The sequence below is a fragment of the Sceloporus occidentalis genome, unplaced genomic scaffold, assembly GCF_023333645.1.
Source record: "Sceloporus occidentalis isolate IW3139 unplaced genomic scaffold, rSceOcc1.0.p SCAF_25, whole genome shotgun sequence".
In the NCBI taxonomy this organism is placed as follows: Eukaryota; Metazoa; Chordata; class Lepidosauria; order Squamata; family Phrynosomatidae; genus Sceloporus; species Sceloporus occidentalis.
In genome coordinates, this window is record NW_028317005.1 from 10946984 (window position 1) to 10969735 (window position 22752).

General features: G+C 43.4%; 1 protein-coding gene across 1 annotated transcript; it reads left to right on the forward strand.

Annotated features, from left to right (window-relative positions):
• The first annotated feature begins 2183 nt into the window (after positions 1-2183).
• LOC149300395 (translocation protein SEC62-like) lies at positions 2184-21490 on the forward strand. The gene is made up of 8 exons (XM_089485394.1): positions 2184-2219; positions 8161-8269; positions 8914-9019; positions 18866-19070; positions 19351-19443; positions 19860-19920; positions 20376-20495; positions 21012-21490. Exons 1-8 carry the CDS (start codon positions 2184-2186, stop codon positions 21488-21490), a joined length of 1209 nt encoding a protein of 402 aa, XP_089341520.1.
• The last annotated feature ends 1262 nt before the right edge of the window (positions 21491-22752 follow it).

The following is a 22752-nucleotide window of genomic DNA, read 5'->3' on the forward strand; positions in this document are numbered from 1 at the left end:
TATCATTTTCATCTCAAGTTTTTTCTTTCCCGAGAGTCTTTGAAATTCCTTTTGAGTACTTTACTTTTCAGGTTTTGGATGGAGCGATTATTCTGTGTGAAATGATGCCTTACTGGGGTGCAATATTTGTCTTCCTCATGGTTTTTGACAGAGCTTCTGTGTAGGTTCATTCTGAGGTGCAGCTTAAGTCCTGTTTCTCCAATGTGGCTTCTTATAGTGGATATATTAAAGGTATATGAAAACAATAAGACAAACTAAGACAAACCGATACACTCGATAGAGAGAGCCCTGCTCACGAGCTTACAATCTAGAGGGAATCGGGTGACAAACGTAAGGTATTGAGAAAGCAAAGAGGTAGTGTGGGGTTGTATTGTTGGCAGGTACCTTCTCGCTATTGAGATGGTATGCTTCTCTGAAGAAGTGAGTTTTGAGATGTTTCTTGAATAAGTGAGGAGGAGAGCCTTAGCCCATGGGAAGAACATAAGGATCGAGTAGGGGAGTATTTGCATATGAGGGCGGAAATGTATGGAGGAACAGTGTTATGGAGGAACAGTGTTATGGAGGAACAGTGTTATGGAGGAACAGTGTTATGGAGGAACAGTGTTATGGAGGAACAGTGTTATGGAGGAACAGTGTTATGGAGGAACAGTGTTATGGAGGAACAGTGTTATGGAGGAACAGTGTTATGGAGGGCCCTATATGTTAGTACGAGGATTTTAAATTTCATTCTTAAGGTAATAGTGAGCCAGTGGAGGATTTAGCAGAGTGGGGAAGCAGAAGAGGAGCGGCGTGCAAGGAAGATAAGCCTAGCAGCACCATTTAGGACAGACTGCAGAAGAGAGTCGAGACAGTGGAATGCCAACCAGAAGAGTGTTGCAACAGTGAAGACGTGAAATAAGGAAATTAATTGCATTGGCATGACACACATTGCATTGTGGGGTCCCCCCCAATCATGCCTTGTAAAATGTTTGCCACTGGCGAACTGGAGCCCGTGATCCAGAGATTCCCTTAGCAGGGGAGGGCTGGCAGCCTAAGGCCTGGGGGGCAAGTCAAGTGAAGTGGCTCCGCCCCCTCGCACTCACCTTTCACCCCTCACGCTGCTCCCATCACTATGCGGCCATCAGACTGCTGGAAAACTTATCTAAACGGCCGCTGGGTGCTGATGCCACCGGCCGGAGCTACTTTAATTCTTTTTTTTATTTAATATGCCGGATCAGCTTGCCATATTAAAAATAAATAAATAAAGTATTAAAGTAGCGCCGGCCGGCAGCATCAGCACCCAGCAGCCGTTTAGATTCGATTTCCAACAATCTGATGGCCGCATAGTGATGGGAGCAGCATGAGGAGTGAAAGCTCCGCCCCCTCGCACTCACCTTTCACCCCTCACGCTGCTCCCATCACTAGGCAGCCATCGCATACGGCTGCTGGGTGCTGATACCGCCGGCCAGCGCTGCTTTCATACTATTTTTTTTTTCCATTTAATAGCCGATCCGGCTTGCCATATTAAATTTTTTAAAAAAGTATTAAAGTAGCGCCGGCCGGCGGCATCAGCACCCAGCGGCCGTTTAGATTAGATTTCGGGCGGCCTGGGGGGCAATTTCCCCCCGGCCCAGCCCGCCCCTGTCCCTTAGTGACCTGGAGAAGCTGCACCTCGCCTGGAGTCTCCAGGCGAAATTCGGAGAGTTCCCTGGTATGCCCTGTGTGCATGTGCAGAAGTTGCTCCCATTGTTCTCAACACAGATCATGGTGTACAAGTACTTACGCCAGACTTAATCAAAAGACTAGGCTGCTTTCTCTAAGCTACACCGTGACCACAACAGCTCTCGTGGTTAGCAGTCTTGCTCCAGTCAAAGTCTGGTTGAGAGACGCTGCAGGTACTGGCTACCTGTTTGTTACCCACACCTTGTACTATGCAATGTACAGCCCTAAATATGTAACATGTTACACGTATGTTATGTGGATATACGTAATATGAACTCTCTCCCTTTTCCTCCATGCTAGAAAGCAGGTTGTAAACGCAGAAAAGGTTATGGTATTTGTTTGCAGCGCAAAACTCACCCAGAGGGTAACCTCTGCATCCTCCCGCCCCTACAGCTGTTCACATCCGGGAGCGCGCGCTTTGGCGCTCGTGCTCGCCTTCGAGCTCCGCCCCTTCCACGTCACCAGACAGGCCGGGGGAAGACATGGCGGAGCGTAGGAGACACAAGAAGCGGATCCAGGTAACCGTCACCGTAGGGACTACGTGATATGTGCCTTGTCCTCTGGGAGTCAAGCTTTTCCCAGCCCGATGTTTACCCGGGGGACTTGTGTGTATGAGGAGCTTATGGCATCAGCAGGGGCGCCTTGGTATTTGATTAGGGGGGTTCTGTGGCCCCTCTCTGTATACCGGAAAATGGAGGCTGAAATGCCGACATTGCATAAAGTATGAGCAGGGGCCCCAGCCTGCCTGCGTTCACTGCGCATAAAGCTACGCGTAATGGCATCACTTCACACGGCCGTTATGCTGCCTGGTGGTCTCTGATACCGTGGCTGCACCTCCACCGTAAGGTCGGTGTGTGCACCGGGGGCACGTGGTACTGTTTATATCCGGTACGCTATGTGTTCTAAGCAACGTAACCCAAAATATACATACACCGGGCTCATTGCGTCACGTATACCGTGTTAGTGTATACGGTGCATCTGTGCTCGTGTGAATACCTGATTTGATGTGTCCAACGGCTTGTGTCCATGTGAAAAAGCTATAGTTATCTCCCCGGGCCTTAACCATATGTTTGCCCCAAAGCTGTGTAGGCAGAACCTGTATGTACCCTTTTGGCAGTACACCCGGGGGTTATACCCATATACATGCCATGTATAAGTAATCTGTGTCCGGTACTTCCATCGGTGTACTGACTGATGTGTAACATTAAGCCTGTATTACCGTATGGATATCCGGTGCAAAACACTGGGAACGATACATCTGTGTTTGTATTTGTGTACACAGGGTCCTGGGCATATCTGTGCCGGCTCAATCTGCATTGATATAGGAAACATACATAAGTGGAGTTCCCACTGAATCCTTGTACACAGTATGTACATGTGTACACTGTGGCCAACAGACGTTTAAGGGAGGTGAATATCTTTATATTTGTCTCACTCTGCACTAAAGCATTCCAACATTTATGGGATACTTGGTATGAAATGCGCTACAGAGCGACACACAACATATCTTTGGCTACTTAAGTAAGGATTGTAACCACACTGACATACACTCAAACATACACGCCGCGCTCGGCCGCAGAATGCATTCGTGCTCCCCGTGATCGGCTAATCTCTGTCAGGTGTATGGCTCGGGTACCCGAAACATGTTTAAAACAGGCGGCGACATACCCTTTGCATTGTATCCGTTCGGGAATCTGGTTCTTCTAGACATCGGGTCCAGTGGCACCGAATCATTTCGCTAGCCATATATCCATGCTTTACAGCATGTATTATGTGCGCTACTGATGCTCATGTCATGCGGTGATAGTAGTGTCATCCTCCCAGATATTAACCCCTTAAGGACAATGGGCGGTCCCTAAACCTATTGAAAACAATGCATTTTGAGCCCGTATATGTACGGGCTTTGTCATTAAGGGGTTAATGACGCTCGCTGCTCAGGGCTTCAAAGGTGCAGTTCATTTAGTTTCAGTGAGGGGGATTGGTGCCGTAATTGCAAGATGTTTCCAGGTGTAACACCGATTTTAGGTCCCGTGACGTGCTTCACGAGTGGTTGGGTAGAGTCCTCTATGCAGGAGAGACCCACCAGGGATGCCTCGTCATAATGCGTAATAAAGTTGACAAATTGAGATCCGCACTCTGCTTTGCGGATGCCCATAATTCATCTAGACAAGTAAATCTTTACTAAACAACTTTGCTAGTGGCTGCCTCCTGACAATATTAGTGTTTCTTGTGCAATCACACCCTAGCGGCTGGAATCAGGATAAAGCCTAGCAGCACCTTGTCATGCCATGTCCTGCCGACCAGATATATTAATGTATCCCTTCATGAGAAGGATGGAGACATAGCAGCTCTATCCATCTATCCATCCATCGCGTTTGACAGGTGTTAAATCTAGAGTTCTAGCTTTGTGTGCCGTTTTCAATTATCTTTAATTTATTCACTAAAGGGCGTGAAGGTTGTTTTAACTCTCACTTTACTATGCATTATGAAGGTCCATCCCCAGTGAACATCTGCTGCAGTAAGAGCATGATTGGCCCTATAGAATGTAAACCGAAAACTGAGACTTCTTCAGTAAATTATGTGTTCTACAGGACCAACTCATTCCTTTGTTTTTTAAGAAAAATACCAGTGATGGCGCTTCTTAATGAATATCGGGTTGGGGAGTTGGAACCACAGCTGTCCCTTTAGAGAATAAACCCCTGTCTGTGCACAGTCTATTTCTGAAAAATATATCAAGTTAGCACTCAAATTTGGCTCCTGACTTACACTAATATGTCCTCGTGCTAAGATAAGGTGATATGTCTTTAAGTTTTTAGATTAAAGAGACAGTTGTGTCTATTTTTTAAAATAATTATTCGAGTTGAAACCGTAAATCCTGTCGGTCTCCCCTTTCCGCGGTAAGCACAAAAGGTTGCTGCTGGGGTTTAGCCCTGAACGAAAGCCCCGGATATAATATTTTGGGAGCGCGTGACACCGTGCTGCCAGTGCCTGATCTCACGTATTGTAATTATCTTGCCAACTACCGGCAGTCTTGCTGGTCTGGCAGATCCCTGAGAAAAAAATTATCCTTTTAATTAATTGTTAAATAAATACACATCTGTTACTTTAGTGTGAGTAACTTTTAACTGCAAATAACAATAACTGTATGGCAAGTGGGGCCACCGGCAGTCATTACTCTGCCCTTTGTTGGTGTCGGAGGCTTTTTGCTTAAAGTGGGTCAGTGGATTTGTGTATAAATCTGCAACAAGCCGATGTGCGCTGTTACCATCGCACAGCCGAGGTACTAAAGTCCTATTGCGGTCACAGAAGCCAAAACATTTTTTTTGTTATTTTTTCTAATCTTTGATCCGGGAAAGCATTTGTTTGCTCGTAATTACCGTATGACAGTAGCTAGCCTGTAACAGCTGGACGGGTCTGTTGCCTGGTTATGTGATCATATAACAGGCCCAGCGGTGGTTTCATCTAATGCTATGGCTTTGGGCCAGAGAATGGGGATACGTTCTGTTATTCAGCATTGGATTGATCTCCTTGGGTAAACCTATCAATAATAGTGAAAAAGGATAAATGTTTTGGGTTTTTTTCATTTCAACAATTTTCTGTCCATCCTCAGTTTTGGTGGCTCAGCAGTAGCTGAGATGATTAAGTAGCCCAGGGCTTGACAAATTTGTTGTGAATCTAGGCGCCAGCTAAAAAAGTTGGCCAGGATTTTTTTTTTTTACTAACAGTTGGTCAGGCGTGATCTGATCATCAGCCCACTTACTAAACTCACAGCATTTGACCTGGAAGCACCCTGGACTTTCAGGTCAGTGCTGTTTTAAAAAAAAAAATATTATTATTATTATTTTTTTTTACTCTTTGAATGCTGATGTTCCATTGGAGCACAGCATTGCCTGATATTTAGTCCCCACAAGCTTGTGGGGACAAATGTTAACACCTGCAATGCCACGAATGTCATACACAATTGTGGCATTGAAGGGGTTAACGCTGCACTGTCGCTCTCAGGGAGCGATCAGGCAGCAGGGGGGTGTTGGGGCTGCTCTCCACACCCATGCCTACAGGAGTCATCAAAGGGCTTGTGGGGGCTTGTTTTTGCTGTTGCTGGTCTGCCTGGGCTTCCAGCGTACAGACTCCTGGGCAGACAGCAATTTTTTATGAATGTAAGTATCACAAAAGTATCCCTGACGCCCCCATGATAGAGGTATGTTTTTTAAAATACTCTGTGGGCGCTTTAATAATAAGCCCAGCGCATCTCTTGCACAGCATTTACTTGAGCGGTGTGAAAGGGTAAATGCATATGGCAGGGCTCGACAAATCCCAGGCGCCTAGGTGTTTGTCAGCCTGTGATCGCGGGGGGCGCTGCTGCTGCTGTCTGCCCAGGAGTCTGGGCAGACAGCACAGCCACGTAGAGCCCGCCCCACGGAGTGATTCTGTAGGCTGAAACTGCGATTGCAGGAAAACCTGCAATTGCGTTTTCAGCTGCCACAGGCAGCTTCAGGAAAGGGGGTTGAGTGTTGATTGGGTCCCCACACAAGTGTGGGGACCTGACACAACATCCCCTTGCTGCCTGATCGCTCCATGAGAGCGAAAGTGCAGCGTTAACCTCTTCAATGATCGCGGCATTTTAGGAGTTAATTCCCGTTTTGTACGGGGCTCTGCTGCTGGTGGTCTGCCTGGAAGCCCAGGCAGACCAGCAACAGCAAAAACGAGCCCCCACAAGCCCTTTGATGATTCCTGTAGGCATGGAAGCCTACAGCAGTCATCAGTCTCCCCTCTGCAATGGCTGGTCTATAGACCAGCAATTGCGTCCCAGCTGTCAGAGGCCGCTTCAGGGACAGGGGGAGAGGGTTCTTCGGTCTCCATATGAGTGTGGAGACCAGCCCCAACACCCCCCTGCTGCCTGATCGCTCCATGAGAGCGACCGTGCAGCGTTAACCCCTTCAATTCCACAATTGTGTATAACACATTCGTGGCATTGCACGGGTTAACATTTGTCTCCACAAATAATAATAATAAAAAAAAAAAACAACAAAAAACAGCACTGACCTGAAAGTCCAGGGTGCTTCCAGGTCAAATGCTGTGAGTTTAGTAAGTGGGCTGATGATGATCAGATCACTCCTGACCAACTGTTAGTTTAAAAGAAATCCTGGCTCCTAACTTTTTTAACTGGCGCCTAGATTCACAACAAATTTGTCAAGCCCTGGCATATGGGGCGTTCTGCGAAACAGACAACGTGACAATGTAAAGGGAACACACAGCTGCCATATGCATTCAAACGCAAGTGATGGCTGGAGTGTGTCTTTAAGAACAAAATCACTTGCTATGCGTTCTTTAAACCTGTATCTAATACACCTTGTTCCTGTGTGGATGGACTCATTGAAAGCATGGTCTTATTTTGGGGGTTACACAAACTTATAGACATCCAAATACATAAGCTCTAGCTGCCCAGAGAAAAGGTTGTGTTACTGTGTGTTGGTTCTGATCATCCGTTGGGAGGTAACGTTTTATTTTCGTTCAGCTCAGGCCTGCCAATTAGTGGCTTCTTCAAGCCCAGTGTTAGTGGAAACGTTGGCTCCTCGCTGGCTTGAGGATCGTGGCTGTTACTGTTTTATGGCTGATGCATCTGGGGTTGTAATTATTAAGTAATGTTTCTGTAGGTAACAAATACCGAAGATATATTTTCTTGCCTTTACATCCTGGAAAGTTACTCTAAACATTTTGTCTTTTCTGAGAACAGCAGCTCGGCTGGCTTTGATTTCTTCTAGATCTTGTGTTGTTAGGTTGATCATGTTGTGACATTGTTGTACTAAAGTGTAACATACATAGAAACGCTGATGTATGTGTACATTGTGTATAGATAAAATACCTTATTTCTAATGTTTTTTGTGTGTAATTGAGTGTAATAATAGGAAGGTGAAGCGCTTGTTGATGTCTACACTAGTTATTGATTACACAAACATTCGGTATCAGGTTAATTTTTACATGGTTTCAGTGTTAAACCTTGATCTTTTTTTTAAAATGTTGTTGTACGGCTTAACTTGGCATAAAAGCACCATATTTACCTTTCGTCTGTCCGAGGGACATATTTAAAATTGAATACGCTGTGGGTGGTTTCAAGACACTAAGTGTTGCTCACTAGCAACAAAACATCCCCTGACTTACTATGGTTACTTTGCAGCCAACAAAATATACATTCTAAAGAGATTTTTTTGTTTCTTTTTGTTTTTGTACCCAGATGCAGGTTTTGGAAAACAAATTGTAAAACGACTGAATGTTAGGACAGTTTTCTTTTTCTCTTAAAGTTTCAGGGTTTGTGTCGCTGTAGGGATTGACACATTTCAGGAATCGAGAAGCCAGGGAGAGGTGCTTCCATTATTATTGTTTTATATAGCGCCATCAAATTCCGTAGCGCTGTAGTTTCTTTTCTAAAATATGTACTCATATTGTCTTATTTTCTTACAGGAAGTTGGTGAGCCCACCAAGGATGAGAAGGCTATTGCCAAATACCTGCGCTTTAACTGCCCATCGAAATCAACTAATATGATGGGCCATAGAGTTGATTACTTTGTGGGTAAGAACAATCCCTCACATCTGAGTCCGTTTAATTTAACCTTTTAATGGAAACGATTCTACATTAATAAACCTTTTATAAATCTGGTCATTACTCAGCGATTCTGATCTCCCTAGCCCAGAAGAATACAAAACTAGAATTCATTTACTATTGTGCTAAGCTATGTGGCAGACTTCATGCGGTAATATTTATATATTTATAAATACTGAGCAAGCTTAACAAAGAATAAAATATTCCTTTATGGAAGCCAAGAAAGGATAATTCCTTAGGTTTCCCTGTTTATAAAAATAGATGAAAAACCTGCATGGGGGTACGTGGTCTCACTCTTGAATGTAGTTAGGAGCATGAGATAAGGGTATTAGTCCACAGTGATGTGCCAATAGATGACTGGACAAGAAAAAACATATAATTGGAACACAAGCAATAAATACAGTAAACACAATTGGAACACAAGCAAGAAATACAGTAAACATCCATTAATAAAGTGACGTCAATTACTGATCTGCAGATTTGTATCACAACAGCTTAGGCTGCGATAAAACTTACATCCAATGGTCATTTTCTTAATGATCAAGATCACAAAGTGTTTTATTCTCATGCAATGTCTTTTAACCTTTAATGTTCAAAGCATAATTGTTTTACAGCTTCCAAAGCAGTGGACTGTCTTCTGGATTCAAAATGGGCAAAGGCAAGGAAAGGAGAAGAAGCCTTGTTTACTAACAGGGAGTCTGTGGTGGAGTTCTGCAATAGGTATGTTTTGTAGGAAGACGTGAAGATTAAGTTTGAAACTGAGTGACTTAACATATGTCATATTTGCAGTCTATGCAGTCATTATTGGAAACAAAGCATGATTCTGAGCAAAATATGCAAACCAGTAGGAGTGGCTTTTGGTGGCAGAATTTGCTGCATCAGTTTTGAACATTTTTTTTGTCTTTTAAGTCAGCCGTATAAACCGATTGTAGTTTGCATAATAGAACCTAATTTCTTAAAAAAATTGGCTTTTTATAAATATCCAACATGCATCATGTCGCGATATGTGATTTCAAATTAAACGGACTAGGTAAGTTTACTTATCACACAGACACAAATACAAACTTTTCCAAATACTTTGTTATATCGGATGCCAAATATGTATCATACAACATCATATACCTTCTTACCATGCATATATGCAGGCAATATTGTCCTAACAGTAAGGGCAGAGCTGATGGCCTTTTTGGACTCTGGGCTTAAGGTCACGGAGTACATTGCTACCTACGTTACACACTGTATTAAGATTCTAGAGGACTCTATGTACAGTAGGAAATTATGGAGCATGAACTTAACCCCTTAACGACAATCCACTTACATGTACGGGGTTGCCGTGCAACGTGTTAACGACAATGCCCGTACATGTACGGGCTGCCGTTAAATAGCTGCATCGCCGCGATCGGCGGCTTTGTAGCATCCACGGAAGCCTCACAAGTGAGGCTGACCGTGGATCCGGGGAGGAGAGCCCTCCCCGGAAGAAAAATGTCCGCCGCCCGGCTAAAACAGCTTAGGAAGCAATCGGAATCGGTTCCTAAGCATAAACTGTGTTGCTGACATGCCTCGATATCGAGGCATGTAGCAACACAATCCCCCTACCACGATAGCCTTGTGATTGCTCCGAAGAGCAGCCAACAAGTGCCATCCTGTAAATGACGTTGCCGTCAGTCACAGGATGGCATTAACAATAGATCTGAGTTCCCAGAGGGTCTATCCAGACCCTCTTGAGAACTCTCGAGCTCCTCCTGCAGGTTGAATGCAGGTACTGCATCCAACCTTGCAAGGTCAATGGAGCCCAGCTCACTGAGAGTGACTAGTAAAAAAAAAAAAGTAAAAAAAAAAAAAAAAATTTGAAAAAATAAAATTGTTTAAAAATGTTAAAAAAAAAAATGGTAACATGTAAAAATCCCCACTGTCACCAAAAAAAAAAAAAAGGTTTTTAATAAGCAAGTCCTAAAATTCTTTATCTTTACAAAAATTCCAGCAGGGAAAGAGTTAAAATATTGGCATTACAAATGCCCATAGGGTGTCTAGTATTAAAAAATATATGATTTGATGGGGTAAATTGAATTGGCCAGATTCAAAGATGTCCCAAATATGGGACATGGGGCAGGGGATCAGATGTCTAAATGGCAAAAAAATACACACCTCACAAAGGCGGCCTTTTACCTCCCAAATAACCCAACAAACCATGCATGTGGGGTGTCACTGCGCTCAGGAGATGTTACTGAACACATATTGGGGTGTTGTTTGACACTGACATATACCAGGAGCGATACATTTATACCTGAAGTACAACGTGTGTGAAAAAAATAAAAAAAAAATGTACTACCATAAAGTTTCACAAAGGCTGGTGGTAAAATTAGTGCATGGAAAGGGTTAAAATACCAGCATTTGAAATACCTTGGGGTGTCTAGTTTTTAAAAATATATGATTTGATGGGGTAAATTGCATTGGCCGGCTTCAAAGATACCCGAAATGGCACATGGGGGGAAGAATTACCAGATTTGGAAAAAAAGGTTTTGAAATAGCAAAACGCTACCTGTACTTATTGCCCCATAACTTGCAGAAAAAAAGCAAAAAAACATAAAAACATTGGGTATTTCTAAACTCAGGACAAATAGTAGAATCTATTTAGCAGGTTTTTTCATTCTTTTTTGCAGATGAGTAAAAGTTTTTTGTTTAAAAAATGAGAAAAAGTTATTTTTTAACAAAAAATCCCCATGTTATGTCTTTTTTTTTTTTTTTTTTTATAGTAAATTAGATGATATGATAAAATGAATGGTATCTAAAGAAAGCCCTGTTTGTCCTGAAAAAAACAATATATAATATGTGTGGGAGCACGAAAATCACAGCTAAACAGTAACACTGAAAAACGTTAAAAGAGCCATTGTCCCACAATATACTACGAGTAATAACCCCTATTGTCCTTAAGGGGTTAAAAGCAGGTTCCACAAGCCCATCCATCACTGATGAAAATCCATAATTTGAGTAGAAGAATGTCACGTCTTCCTATAAAAAATGTATAGACTGTTAGACACCTAGGGTTTACAGCTTAGTTTAGTCATATGAATATATGTGTTTATGTGCCCACAGAACAGGTAGATGAGAAATGTGGGATTCAAAGGAATAGTTTCTTGGAGCAGTGTAAGGGTAGGTGTATACGAAGAATCAATGGAACAGTAATGAACGGAAGAGTTTACATTTCTTCTCAAAAACTGGTATAATGACTGCTATGTTGACCTATGTTTACACTTAACATAACTTTATGTGTAAATGTGTAGCACGCAAACAGGAGCAATGCCTAATATCGCATTTGCAAAAAATGTTTACCCTTTAACGCCCAATGACAGCCCAGCCACGTCAGACATAAACGGTCAGGTAACGACCAATGACGTGCCTGGCACGTCATTTCATTAAACAAGCTTAGAAAGTGATCTATGTGATCACTTTCTTTGCTTAAACTCTGTTGCAATAATGCCTCGATGGTTTTGCCACTCGCAAGATGGCGGCGCATCCTTTAAAAAAATAACAAAGTTGGAAAAGTTCGCTAGAGGGTCTCCAGACCCCCTTGAGAACTCTGGCTCCACTTGAATACAGGTTGAATATAGGTACTGCTTTCTAATCACAAAAAAAAGTTTATTATGAGCAAGTGCTAAAATTAGCACTATCTTCCCAAAAATCTTGACATGGAAAGAGTTAAAGTAAAAGCATTTCAAATACCCAAGGGGTGTCTAATTTAAAAAGAAAAAGGATTGCTTTGATGGGGTAAATTGGAGTGGCTGGGCTCAAAGATGGGGCAAAAGCATAGACTGACCAAAATGGGGGGGGGGGCGCCAAATGTGGCCGTTTAGCCCCCAAACACCAGACAAACCCATGGGTGGTATCACTGTACTCGGGAGACGTTCCTGAACACACATTGGGGTGTTTGATAGTGATGTATACCCAGAGCTATAAATTTATACCCGAAGTACAATTTGTGTGAAAAAAATACAAAACAAACTTTGGCAAAGGCTGGTGGTAGAATGTCACGCATGGAAAGGGTTAAAATACTAGCCTTTGAAATACCTTGGGGCATGGTTTGGGGTAAGTTGAATTAGCCGGCTTTAAAGATGGCTCTATTAGGACACGGGGGCAGTAGGACCAGATGTAAAAAAAAATGCACAATTCCTAAATGTGGCGTTTTACCTCCCAAACAAATACCAGAAATAGCACATGGGGCAGAATGACCAGATTTGGAAAAAAAAGTTGTTTTGAAATAGCAAAACGCTACTTGTACTTATTGCCCAATAACTTAAAAAAAAATTAAAACATTGGGTATTTCTAAACTCAGGACAAATAGTAGAATCTATTTAGCAGTTTTTTTCATCATTTTTTTTCCCAACATACAGTGGCAGTACGATGGGTAATGTTCTTTTCTTGGGACAAGCTGATCTAAAGATAAAAACAATTAAGTGCCCCGGAAGCCCTCCTCCTTACCCATAAAAACCGGGGCCGAACCGGAGGTAGACAGTTCTTTTCTTGTCCCTTACAGGGACGGACAGGTGTTTCGTCGGTCCGGACAGGAGTTCGGCATCTGGTGAGGCGCACAGGTTGCTGCCTGGGGGTCTTCGTTGCCTCCGATTGCTCCCCGGGTGGCGAGCAGAGAGAGGCTTCCCTCCGTAGCGGTCCGCGTTACGGAGGATGTACTGAGTTCTTCCTTTTCTGAGCAAGGAAGTGGGAGCATGCGCAGTGTAGGTGGAACGCACGCCCGGGTGGCGTTGCGTTCCACTGAAGATCCGATCGCGCTACTGAGCATGCGCGAATCGGATCTTCCGGAGGGCGGCAATTTTAAAATTGCATTTAAGCGCTTTTGCCTGTCTGACTGCTGGAGCTTTCGTCAGTACAGTGCAGCCGTGTCACCAGCCCCCCCACACGGTTCAGAGGAGGTTAGGGTAAGATATTTTCTTTATCTTGACTCTTTCCTATCCTCTTCCCTCCTAAAAATATATAAAAAAAAAAATAAAAAATAAAAATTAATATACATTTTTTATTTTTCTTCAGATGTCTAGTCCGTTACCATCAGAGAATCCGGATAAGGATAAAAGACCTGCTTCCGCTCCCAAAAAGGCCACTTCCAAAGCTAAGCATTTGTCATGTGCTGAATGTGCTACTCCACTGCCGGATGGCTGCAGGAAAAAGGTGTGCAACGCCTGCTCTGCTGACCAGCTTGCTGCTGAGAAGCGCAAAGACCTTCAATCCTTCCTCGGGTGGTTCCAGGAAAATTTGGCGCAAACTTTTGAAGCTTTTCAATTTTCGGCAGCTCAATCTCAGGAGAGAGTTAAATGGTTTCCACGCACAAGCGCAAGAGATCCAGGTCTTCCTCTCATTCAGACCTTTCCTCGGGTGAGGTCTCCCGGTCCTCTAGTTCTTCTAGTGATAGTTCGGAGGAAGAGATTATTTTCCCCTCCCAGGATCTCCGTAGGTTCACCAAGGAGGTGACTCGTATGCTCCTAGTAGGTGACGTGGGGAAGGTTAAAGGTTTTCCTGTACTCCCTAAAGTGGATGACCTTATCGCCAGGGAATGGAAGCACCCTGAAAAAAGAGCCTTCATTTCTAAACGCTTTAAGCAGTTGTTCAGGCTTCAGGGGGAATATTCTTGGGAAGATCCCCCCCAAAGTGGACATACAGGTGGCCCAGCTCTCCAAAAAGACTACTCTCCCCATCGGTGAAGTGTCCGGGCTCAAAGACCCTATGGACAGGAGAGCAGAGACTTCTTGCAGGCGGGTGTTCCAGGCGGCAGGAGCTCAATGTAAGGTGGCAGTGTCGAGTGCTGCAGTGGCTAGGGCCCAGCACATGTGGCTTCAACTTTTGCAAGATTGTCTTGCGGATGATGCTGATTCTGAGATCAATCAACTGTTGAAAAATTTAAAACTTTCCAACGATTTTCTTGTGGATGCAGCTCAGGAGTCCCTTAAACTCTCAGCCAAGAACATGGCCTTGTCATCCGTGTCACGCAGAGCCCTTTGGTTACGGTCCTGGACGGCGGATTCAGCTTCTAAATCTGCGCTTTGTGAATTACCTTTAGAGCGTAAGAAGTTGTTTGGTGCTCCGTTGGAGGATCTTATTAAGCAGATCTCGGATACTAAAAGAGCTTTGCCTCAGGATCGAAGGCCAAGGTGGAACCGCAGATATCCTTATAGGAACCCGAGACCCGTCTTCCAATCCTCCAGATCTCAGAATTTTCGTGGGCCTTTTGGAGATAAAAAATTCCAAGAGCGGCCGAAAAAGCAGGATAAAAGAAAATTCTGACTGCAAAGTGGGAGGACGCCTACGACTCTTCGGCCTATCCTGGGAACAGACCACACAAAATCCGTGGGTTCGTCAGATTATTTCGGAGGGTTACAGGATAGAGTTCTTTCGGCCTCCGGTCCGCCAGTTCCTGATTTCGTCCTACCCTTTGGAAAGGAAAAATTGGACTCTCTTTTCCGAAAGCATGAAACTCCTGGGAAAAGCGGTGATAGAGAAAGTTCCTGTTCACCAAAGATTTCAAGGGGTCTATTCCCGGTTGTTTCTGGTACCAAAGCCGGATGGCTCCTTGCGTCCGGTTCTGGACCTGAAGTCAGTAAACAGCTGTATCCCCTACCAGCATTTCCGGATGGAGAGTATCACCTCGGTCACTCAGGTACTAAAGACTGGTCCAGGCAAGAAGAAGATCTGGAAACGTCCTTCACTATAAGTGGCCAGGTTCTCTCCCAGTTGAATTGGTGGAAGCAGTCGTCCCATCTCGCCAGAGGACTCTCTTTCCGTCCCCGAGGTTGGATTATTATTACCACGGATGCCTCCGGCCGAGGATGGGGAGCCCATTTGGGCTCCCTTTTTCGAAGAGGAGATTGGGCTCCAGTAGATGCTGTCCGCTCTTCAAATTTCCTAGAGCTAAAAGCAATTCTTCAGGCTCTCCTGGCCTTCAGATCGTTTATAGAGGGTCAAGCTGTCAAGATCCAATCAGACAACGCAGCGGCCGTCGCATATATCAACAAGCAGGGCGGCACGCGGATCCGGAGTCTTCAGATCCTGTGCTCAGTTATTATGGAATGGGCCCAACTTCATTTGACGGACATTTCGGCGACACACATCAGAGGCCGCTACAATGTAATCGCGGACGATTTAAGCAGAGCAAGATGGTCGCAGACAGAATGGTCTTTGACCCCTCAAACCTTCTCCACTCTGATGTCACTCTTCGGTCTTCCGGAAATAGATTTGATGGCGACTCGCAAGAACCGCAAGGTCCCGGTGTTCGCATCCCCAATTTTTGGACGGTCTTTCCAGGGTGTGGAATTTCCGGTTGGCCTACATCTTCCCGCCAGTGGCATTGATTCCTCGAGTTCTGCTGAAAATCCGAAACGACAAGGCCAGGGTCTTGGCCATCCTTCCATACTGGCCCAACAGGGGTTGGTTTGTCCTCCGGCAGTTGACTATCACCTTTTGGGAGCTTCCAATTTCTCCACATCTTCTCGAGAACATCGACCTTCGCCTGGAACTTCTTCAGATGTTCCGTTTGACAGCCTGGCTGTTGCAAGGCTGATTTTGAGTGACCAGGGTTTGGACAAGGACGTCGCAGACTTTCTGTTGACTTCAGTCAGGAGTTCAACTTCCAAAATTTATTTTCGGGTATGGACCAAGTTCCTCCGATGGTGCACCGCTAGGCACCTTCCCATTTTCCCTCCTGCCATCAATTCCGTCATTTGTTTCTTACGGGAAGGTCTGACTTTGGGCCTGAGTGTCTCGACCCTAAAAGGGCAGATCTCGGCCCTTAGTCATTTTTTTCTTTCGGATCTGGCCTCTCACGTGCTTATTAGACGTTTTTTTAAGGCCGCTACTATTCGCCGTCCTCCTAGGAGGTCCTTGTTTCCATCATGGGATCTTGCCGTTGTACTTCGAGCCTTATGTTCAGCTCCCTTTGAACCTCTGGAGGAGGTATCCATGAAGTTTCTGTCGCTGAAAACGGTTTTTTTAGTGGCTATTACATCGGCTAGGAGAGTTGGAGAAATCCAGGCGCTTTCGTCCTCTCCGGAGTTCACGATTTTTCATGACGACAAAGTGGTTCTCCATGTTAAACCTTCTTTTCTCCCCAAGGTCATTTCCCGTTCCACTATTAGTCAGCCCTTGGTTCTTCCTACTTTTTTTCCGTATCCTTCTTCTCCGGAGGAATTGTTTTGGCACACGTTAGATGTCAAGAGGGCTTTGGAGATTTATATTGCTCGTACCTCCTCCATCCGTTCTTGGACCAGCTATTTATCAAATTTTTTGGACGGTCGGCCGGGTCAGCAGTTTCTAAGGCTTCTATTTCTCGTTGGCTAGTGGACGCCATCCGCATGGCTTACCACTCTAGTGGTCTCACTCTGCAATGGCCCATCAGGGCACATTCTACTCGGGCTATGGCGGCCTCCTGGGCTGAAAGAGCTGCAGCTTCTCCTGAGGACATTTGTACGGCTGCTACCTGGTCCTCATTTTCCACTTTCGTGCACCATTATCGGCTAGACATCTTTTCCTCCTCTGCGGCGGATTTTGGGCGTAAGGTGCTCCAGGCAGTGGTCTCTTAAGATGGCCCCCCCATTTCTGGGATCTTGCTATATCCCATCGTACTGCCACTGTATGTTGGGAAAAACGGAAATTTTTACTCACCGTAAATTCCTTTTTCCTTAATACAGTGGCAGTACCGGTTTCCCTCCCTTGTTTAATAAATTATGTTTGCAAGCTATTTGGTGTCTGTCTTGTTACTTACTGTCTACCTCCGGTTCGGCCCCGGTTTTTATGGGTAAGGAGGAGGGCTTCCGGGGCACTTAATTGTTTTTATCTTTAGATCAGCTTGTCCCAAGAAAAGAACATTACCCATCGTACTGCCACTGTATTAAGGAAAAAGGAATTTACGGTGAGTAAAAATTTCCGGTTTTTTTTAATAGGAAATTAGATAATATGGTCAAAAAAATAGTATCTGAATAAAAGCCCTTCTTTACCTGAAAAAAAAACCCATATACCTGGCCTATGTCTGTAGCCTTTATTTTTTGCTAGCTCTTTAATAAGCATGATGACAATAATTAATGGATGACCAAGGTTATGGCATTTAACCACAGTAATGGTCTTAACATCTAAAACAGTAAAACATTTTATCATCTAGAGTTGTGTATTTTATAATCAGTGGCTTTTCATTTAGTAAGTGATGCTTTTTATTTAGTATGCAGACCCCATGAGTTTAATGCTTCTATCAGCAGTAGATATTAAGGGGCCAGTGCACAGTGTGTGTTCATGGATTATGTGATGACTACTGTGAGAACTGTCAATACAGTCTTATTACCGTCTTTGTTCGATTATAAGACGACCCTGATTATAAAATGACCCCCCAAAATCTGAATATTTATGAAAAAAAGAAAAAGCCTGAATATAAGACGACCCTATAGGAAAAAAGTTTTACCAGTAAATGTTAATTCATCTAAACTATGTGAACAATTTTTTTTTAAAATAAAAGCTATGATTGAGAAAAATATTTTTTTTTATTTCCTTTTTTTTTCTCAACCTTCCCCCCCCAGTTATGCACATCTGCCCCCTGGCTTGCCACTCTGCCCCAGAAATGCCTTTTGACCCCCTATGTGCCACTCTGCCTCCAGAATTGCCTTATACCCCTATATGTCACTCTGGCAGAGTGGCGTATAGAGAGGGATAAGGCATTTCAGGAGGCAGAGTGGCGTATAGAGTTAAAAGCCATTTCTGGAGGCAGAGTGGCATTAAGGGGGTTAAAAGGCATTTCGCAGAGCACTCTGCCTCCAGAAATGCCTTATGCCCCCCATTTAACACTCCCTCCCCCTCCCTCCTCCAAACTTACCGGAGGGAACTCTGATCTCTGACAGCCGGGGAAGGTCTGCGCGATGGACACAGACAACCCCCGCCGCTAACTGCACCTCCAACCCGGCTGCAGCGGAAGTTGTCTACACGAATCGCGTAGAGCTCTACACGCTGCCCGGACTAAGCACCGGGGACTCAGAAGTACCGGTAAGTTGGGGGGGGAGACAGGAGGATCCAGGTCCCCTGCATCGCTGTGGGGGATCTGGATCTTAGTCTCATAGTCAGACCTAGTTGAGGTCTGATTATAAGACGACCCCGACGAGGGGTATTTTTCAGAGCATTTGCTTTGGAAAAAAACTCGTCTTATAATCGAGCAAATACGGTATTAAAGAGTAGTTACAAAACAGCATAAACCTAGCAAAATTCAGGTTTTCCTTTTTTTCTTGTATCTGCGCCCTATGTTTTTCTTAAAGTAGCATTAATGTAATTGATCAATTCAGCAAGAACATTTTTGGACTGGCCCTCTGGCAAGGTTGCGATTCATAGCGGTGGATCCCATAGCTATTGGGTTGGTGGATATACCGCTAGCTGCAATAATTAACGTGAATTGCAGGACACACTGATCATCGACCCTCCCAATGGACCTTGCAGTCCCATATTCATCCTATGGCTACACCTTTGTGAGGGCCGCTTCAAGAGATTCTTGAAAGTTTTTATATATATCGTAACTTTTGTAACCTTTTTTTTTAGGCTTTTGAAAAAGCAATTTTTCCACCGCGCATTAAAAGTGATAAAGATGAAACCTGAGAAAGATCTAAAGAAAGAGAAGGAGAAAGGAAAGAATGACAGTGGAAAGGAAGAGGAAAAAAAGAGCAAGAAAGATGTATCCAAGGATGAGAAAGCCAAGAAGGAGAAAGAGAAGAAAAAGGATACTGATAAAGATGAAGCTAAAAAGGTAAGAAAACCAAAATACTGGAGCTTTGCGAAAGGAATCACACTTACTTTTAAGACTTTTAATCTTTGCCAAAAGATTAACATCTGGATTATGAATCATGAACTGTCATTGGCGTATTCACAAAAAGTTAATTTGAACAAACAGTGGCACGAAACTCATGTTTCTGTAGTTGGTTTCGCTGAAGCTGAGTTACAATGATCACTAGAGATAAGTTTGCAACCTTTGGGAACCTTGTAGATGCTATCTGAATTCACAAATCACTCAGTCCTCCTTTTTGCAGGAAGAAACTCCCGGCTCACCAAAGAAAAAAGAAACCAAAAGAAAGTTTAAGTTGGAACCTCATGAGGATCAAGTTTTTCTCGATGGTAGCGAGGTACGACCATATTGGCCAGCGCGGTACTGTATTTCTCTAAGAACCAAGAGCTGAACTAGGGTTAGCCAAATATAATAGTCTTGCCCTATTTATAATCCGGTAACCAGCACCAACCCAGCCCTTCTTGTCGGGAGATGACCACACATTCCCCTGCTAGCTGAGCAGCTCATTGAAGTGCTCATTACGGAGTCACTGATATTTGATACAGTACTAAAGTATAACTTTGCCTCTATCTGGTCCTAACAAAAATCCCCTTGTAATAAACATTTAGTATTGGTGTAGTTTTACTGCATATTTGGAATAACACAACCTTTGTGAAAATTTGTAAGACATTTGTTTAGTTATATCTGTAATTGTGTTTTCTTTGTGTTTTGCTTGTTCTACTTTTCATTTGTACGTTTTTAAAAATATTTCAGGTATATGTGTGGATATATGACCCAGTACATTTTAAAACATTTGCTATGGGCCTCATCCTTGGTAAGTAAATGCAGACACATCTGTGGGTAGAAGATTGCAATGCCGATGGCAGAGGACCATATGCCTTTTAGAATCATGGACTGGCGACCCGGCAATCTAATATAATGCAATCAGTGGGTTTTTCCAACATAATGGGAGTGTAAGAGTAACCTCAAGCTGCTTCTTACGGGACACACCATTATCTGCATTCAATTCTATGTGCATTTAAAATGCATGCAAAGAACATCATTTGTCATTCCAGGTTACATTTCATGTGGGCAGCTAATATTTAGAGCACAAAGCAGATTGGATCAGTGGCAGATGATATTGTTTGCATTAATATTCGTTTTCTGTAGCTATAGGATATTTGCAGCCAGATGTTTGAATAATAATTTAGTAGTGTGACGAGTTAAGTGCCCTGCCTGCTAAACCGTCATATTGTGCACCTCAATACTAATGGCGTTTCCCTGTTACAGTAATCGCAGTGATAGCTGCCACTCTGTTCCCGCTGTGGCCTGCTGAAATGCGTGTTGGGGTTTATTATCTAAGTGTTGGAGCCGGATGTTTTGTGGCCAGTATTCTCCTCCTTGCTGTTGGTACGTATGATTCGTAGGTAAATGTGCGTGTTAGTGTGAAGCCTGCAATGCCGTGTCATGTATTAGCCTCATGATGTCCGTTACATCGCTTTTCCCAAGTCTACACACTCAATACTCAAACTGTATGTAATTCTAAGTTCTACAGTTCTAATACACAAAATAAAGATTAATATAAGAATAATACTATATATGTATAAGGAACCAACATTATGTGTATATCATGCGTAAAACCATCTTAATTTCCAATTAACATGGTCTGCGTGATTATTCTTTCTTAAGTTATCTCTCAAGTTGCTGGTTTTTATTGATCGGTTTACAGAGCTTTTGTTAAGGGTGACTTTTGTTAAGTCAAGCTGAATTTTTGTAATCGTTACTTTAATGATAGATTCTAATAACTACCTAGTTCTTATGCTTGTTACTTTTTGCAGTGTGATTAAGTACAGGGTACATTGACTAAGATTTCCTTTGTATGCTTTCTTTTTTTTTTGTAATATCTTGTGTATATTCTGCTCTTAGCAAGGTGCATTCTCTTCCTCATCATTTGGCTCTTGACTGGGGGAAGACATCATTTCTGGTTCCTGCCCAACCTGACTGCAGATGTAGGTTTCATCGACTCCTTCCGACCACTTTATACACATGAGTACAAAGGACCAAAGACTGACCAGAAGAAAGATGACAATTCAGATGGCAAAAAGTCTGTGAAATCTGATAACGAGGACAAATCTGACAGCGAGAAAAAGGAAGAAGAAGAAGACAGGAAAGCCGAAGCAGCGGAGGGGTCAGGAACAGAAGGCTCTGGAGCAGAGCGGCAGTCTGACACAGACAGCGATAGGAGAGAAGATGAGGGCTCGCAGAACAGCAGTGGAAATGGGAACGACTTTGAAATGATTACTAAAGAGGAACTTGAGCAGGAAACGGATGAAGGTGATTGCGAGGAGGAAGATAATGAAAACGAGGAAACAAACGAATCGACACCCTTATGTGAAAAATCGTAATTACGCAGATGCAGCAATGTGACAGTTGATGTGCAAATGAATGGATTTTTCTGTGGAGTGATCACCAAAACATAACACACACTTTCTTCACTGTCTTCTCTCTTATATGCAGGATCTTTTGGGGATCATCAAATTCGTTAGGCAATTAAAAACACTCTTCAAGAAAAAGGAAAATGTGCAGTCTGCCCACTTGTACAGTGCAAAGTCCAAAACTAAGTGGTACATATTCATGATGCCCCCTTCCCCCACTTCTAACTTTCTGAAATTGGCCATACTCCAGCGTAGAATAACGTGATCCAGCCCTGAAATCCATGCTGTGTGGGGTTAGATTCTGGCGGTCTGACGTCTACATGATGCACACATACATTGCTGCCGGTCTGGTGCATACTATTGCAATAGGTCTCTTCATTTCAGAAAGCTTATTCGAAAGCCTCAGCAGCTCTCAGTTGTAGCAAAATAATGCAATCGGTTTATAAAATATATATTTTTAAAGAGCTCCTTTCTAGCTTCTAGATCCTGTCTTTGTGTTCCAGAACCCTCCGACAGCAAAGTAGCATTTATTGTTGGAGAAAATCCTTTACTCTCTATATTTATGATCCACAAAAGTGTTCTTTTTAATGATTTTGATGATCCCTTATAACATGTAGTCCTATATTATGTCTGTCCATTATGTGTAGTGAAAAGTAGATTTTTTTTTAATGCAATCTTTAAATATTGTTAACCCTTCCCTTCTAACAGTTAAGATGCCATCTTTAGTCAGTAGTAATACTGAAAAAGTACTGTGTATTTTTCTAGTATTGATGGTACTTTGTTCTCTGCCATGTAAGCAGTAGTTAGGAGTAATAAGAACCTGGACTTGTATTTAACTTTAAAGCCAAGGCACTTTCAACATAATCATTCTCATGCCTTCTCTTGATCTAAACCAAATGAACAATCTTTCTGCCTGGAAAATCACCTTATGGCAGGTAGAGGATTAAAGGGTGCATTTACTCAAATTAAGTTTCTAGAATAATTTGTTGAACACCGTTTTTTGTACTCATGGTCGGTCTGTAGTGATGTCACAGGAGTGGATGATGACCAGTCAGATTGCTCTTGAATGCTCTGTGCTGTGTTCCCTTTTCCACCATCCTGCAGTTTAGTACATGTAGCTGTTATGTGTATAAACGAATGTCACCTTGTGGGCCAGGATAAGAAGGCAAGCCGAGGGTGGTTTTAAGGGCTGACTTCAAACATTGTCGTTTTGAAAAGTGACCTGGAAAAGA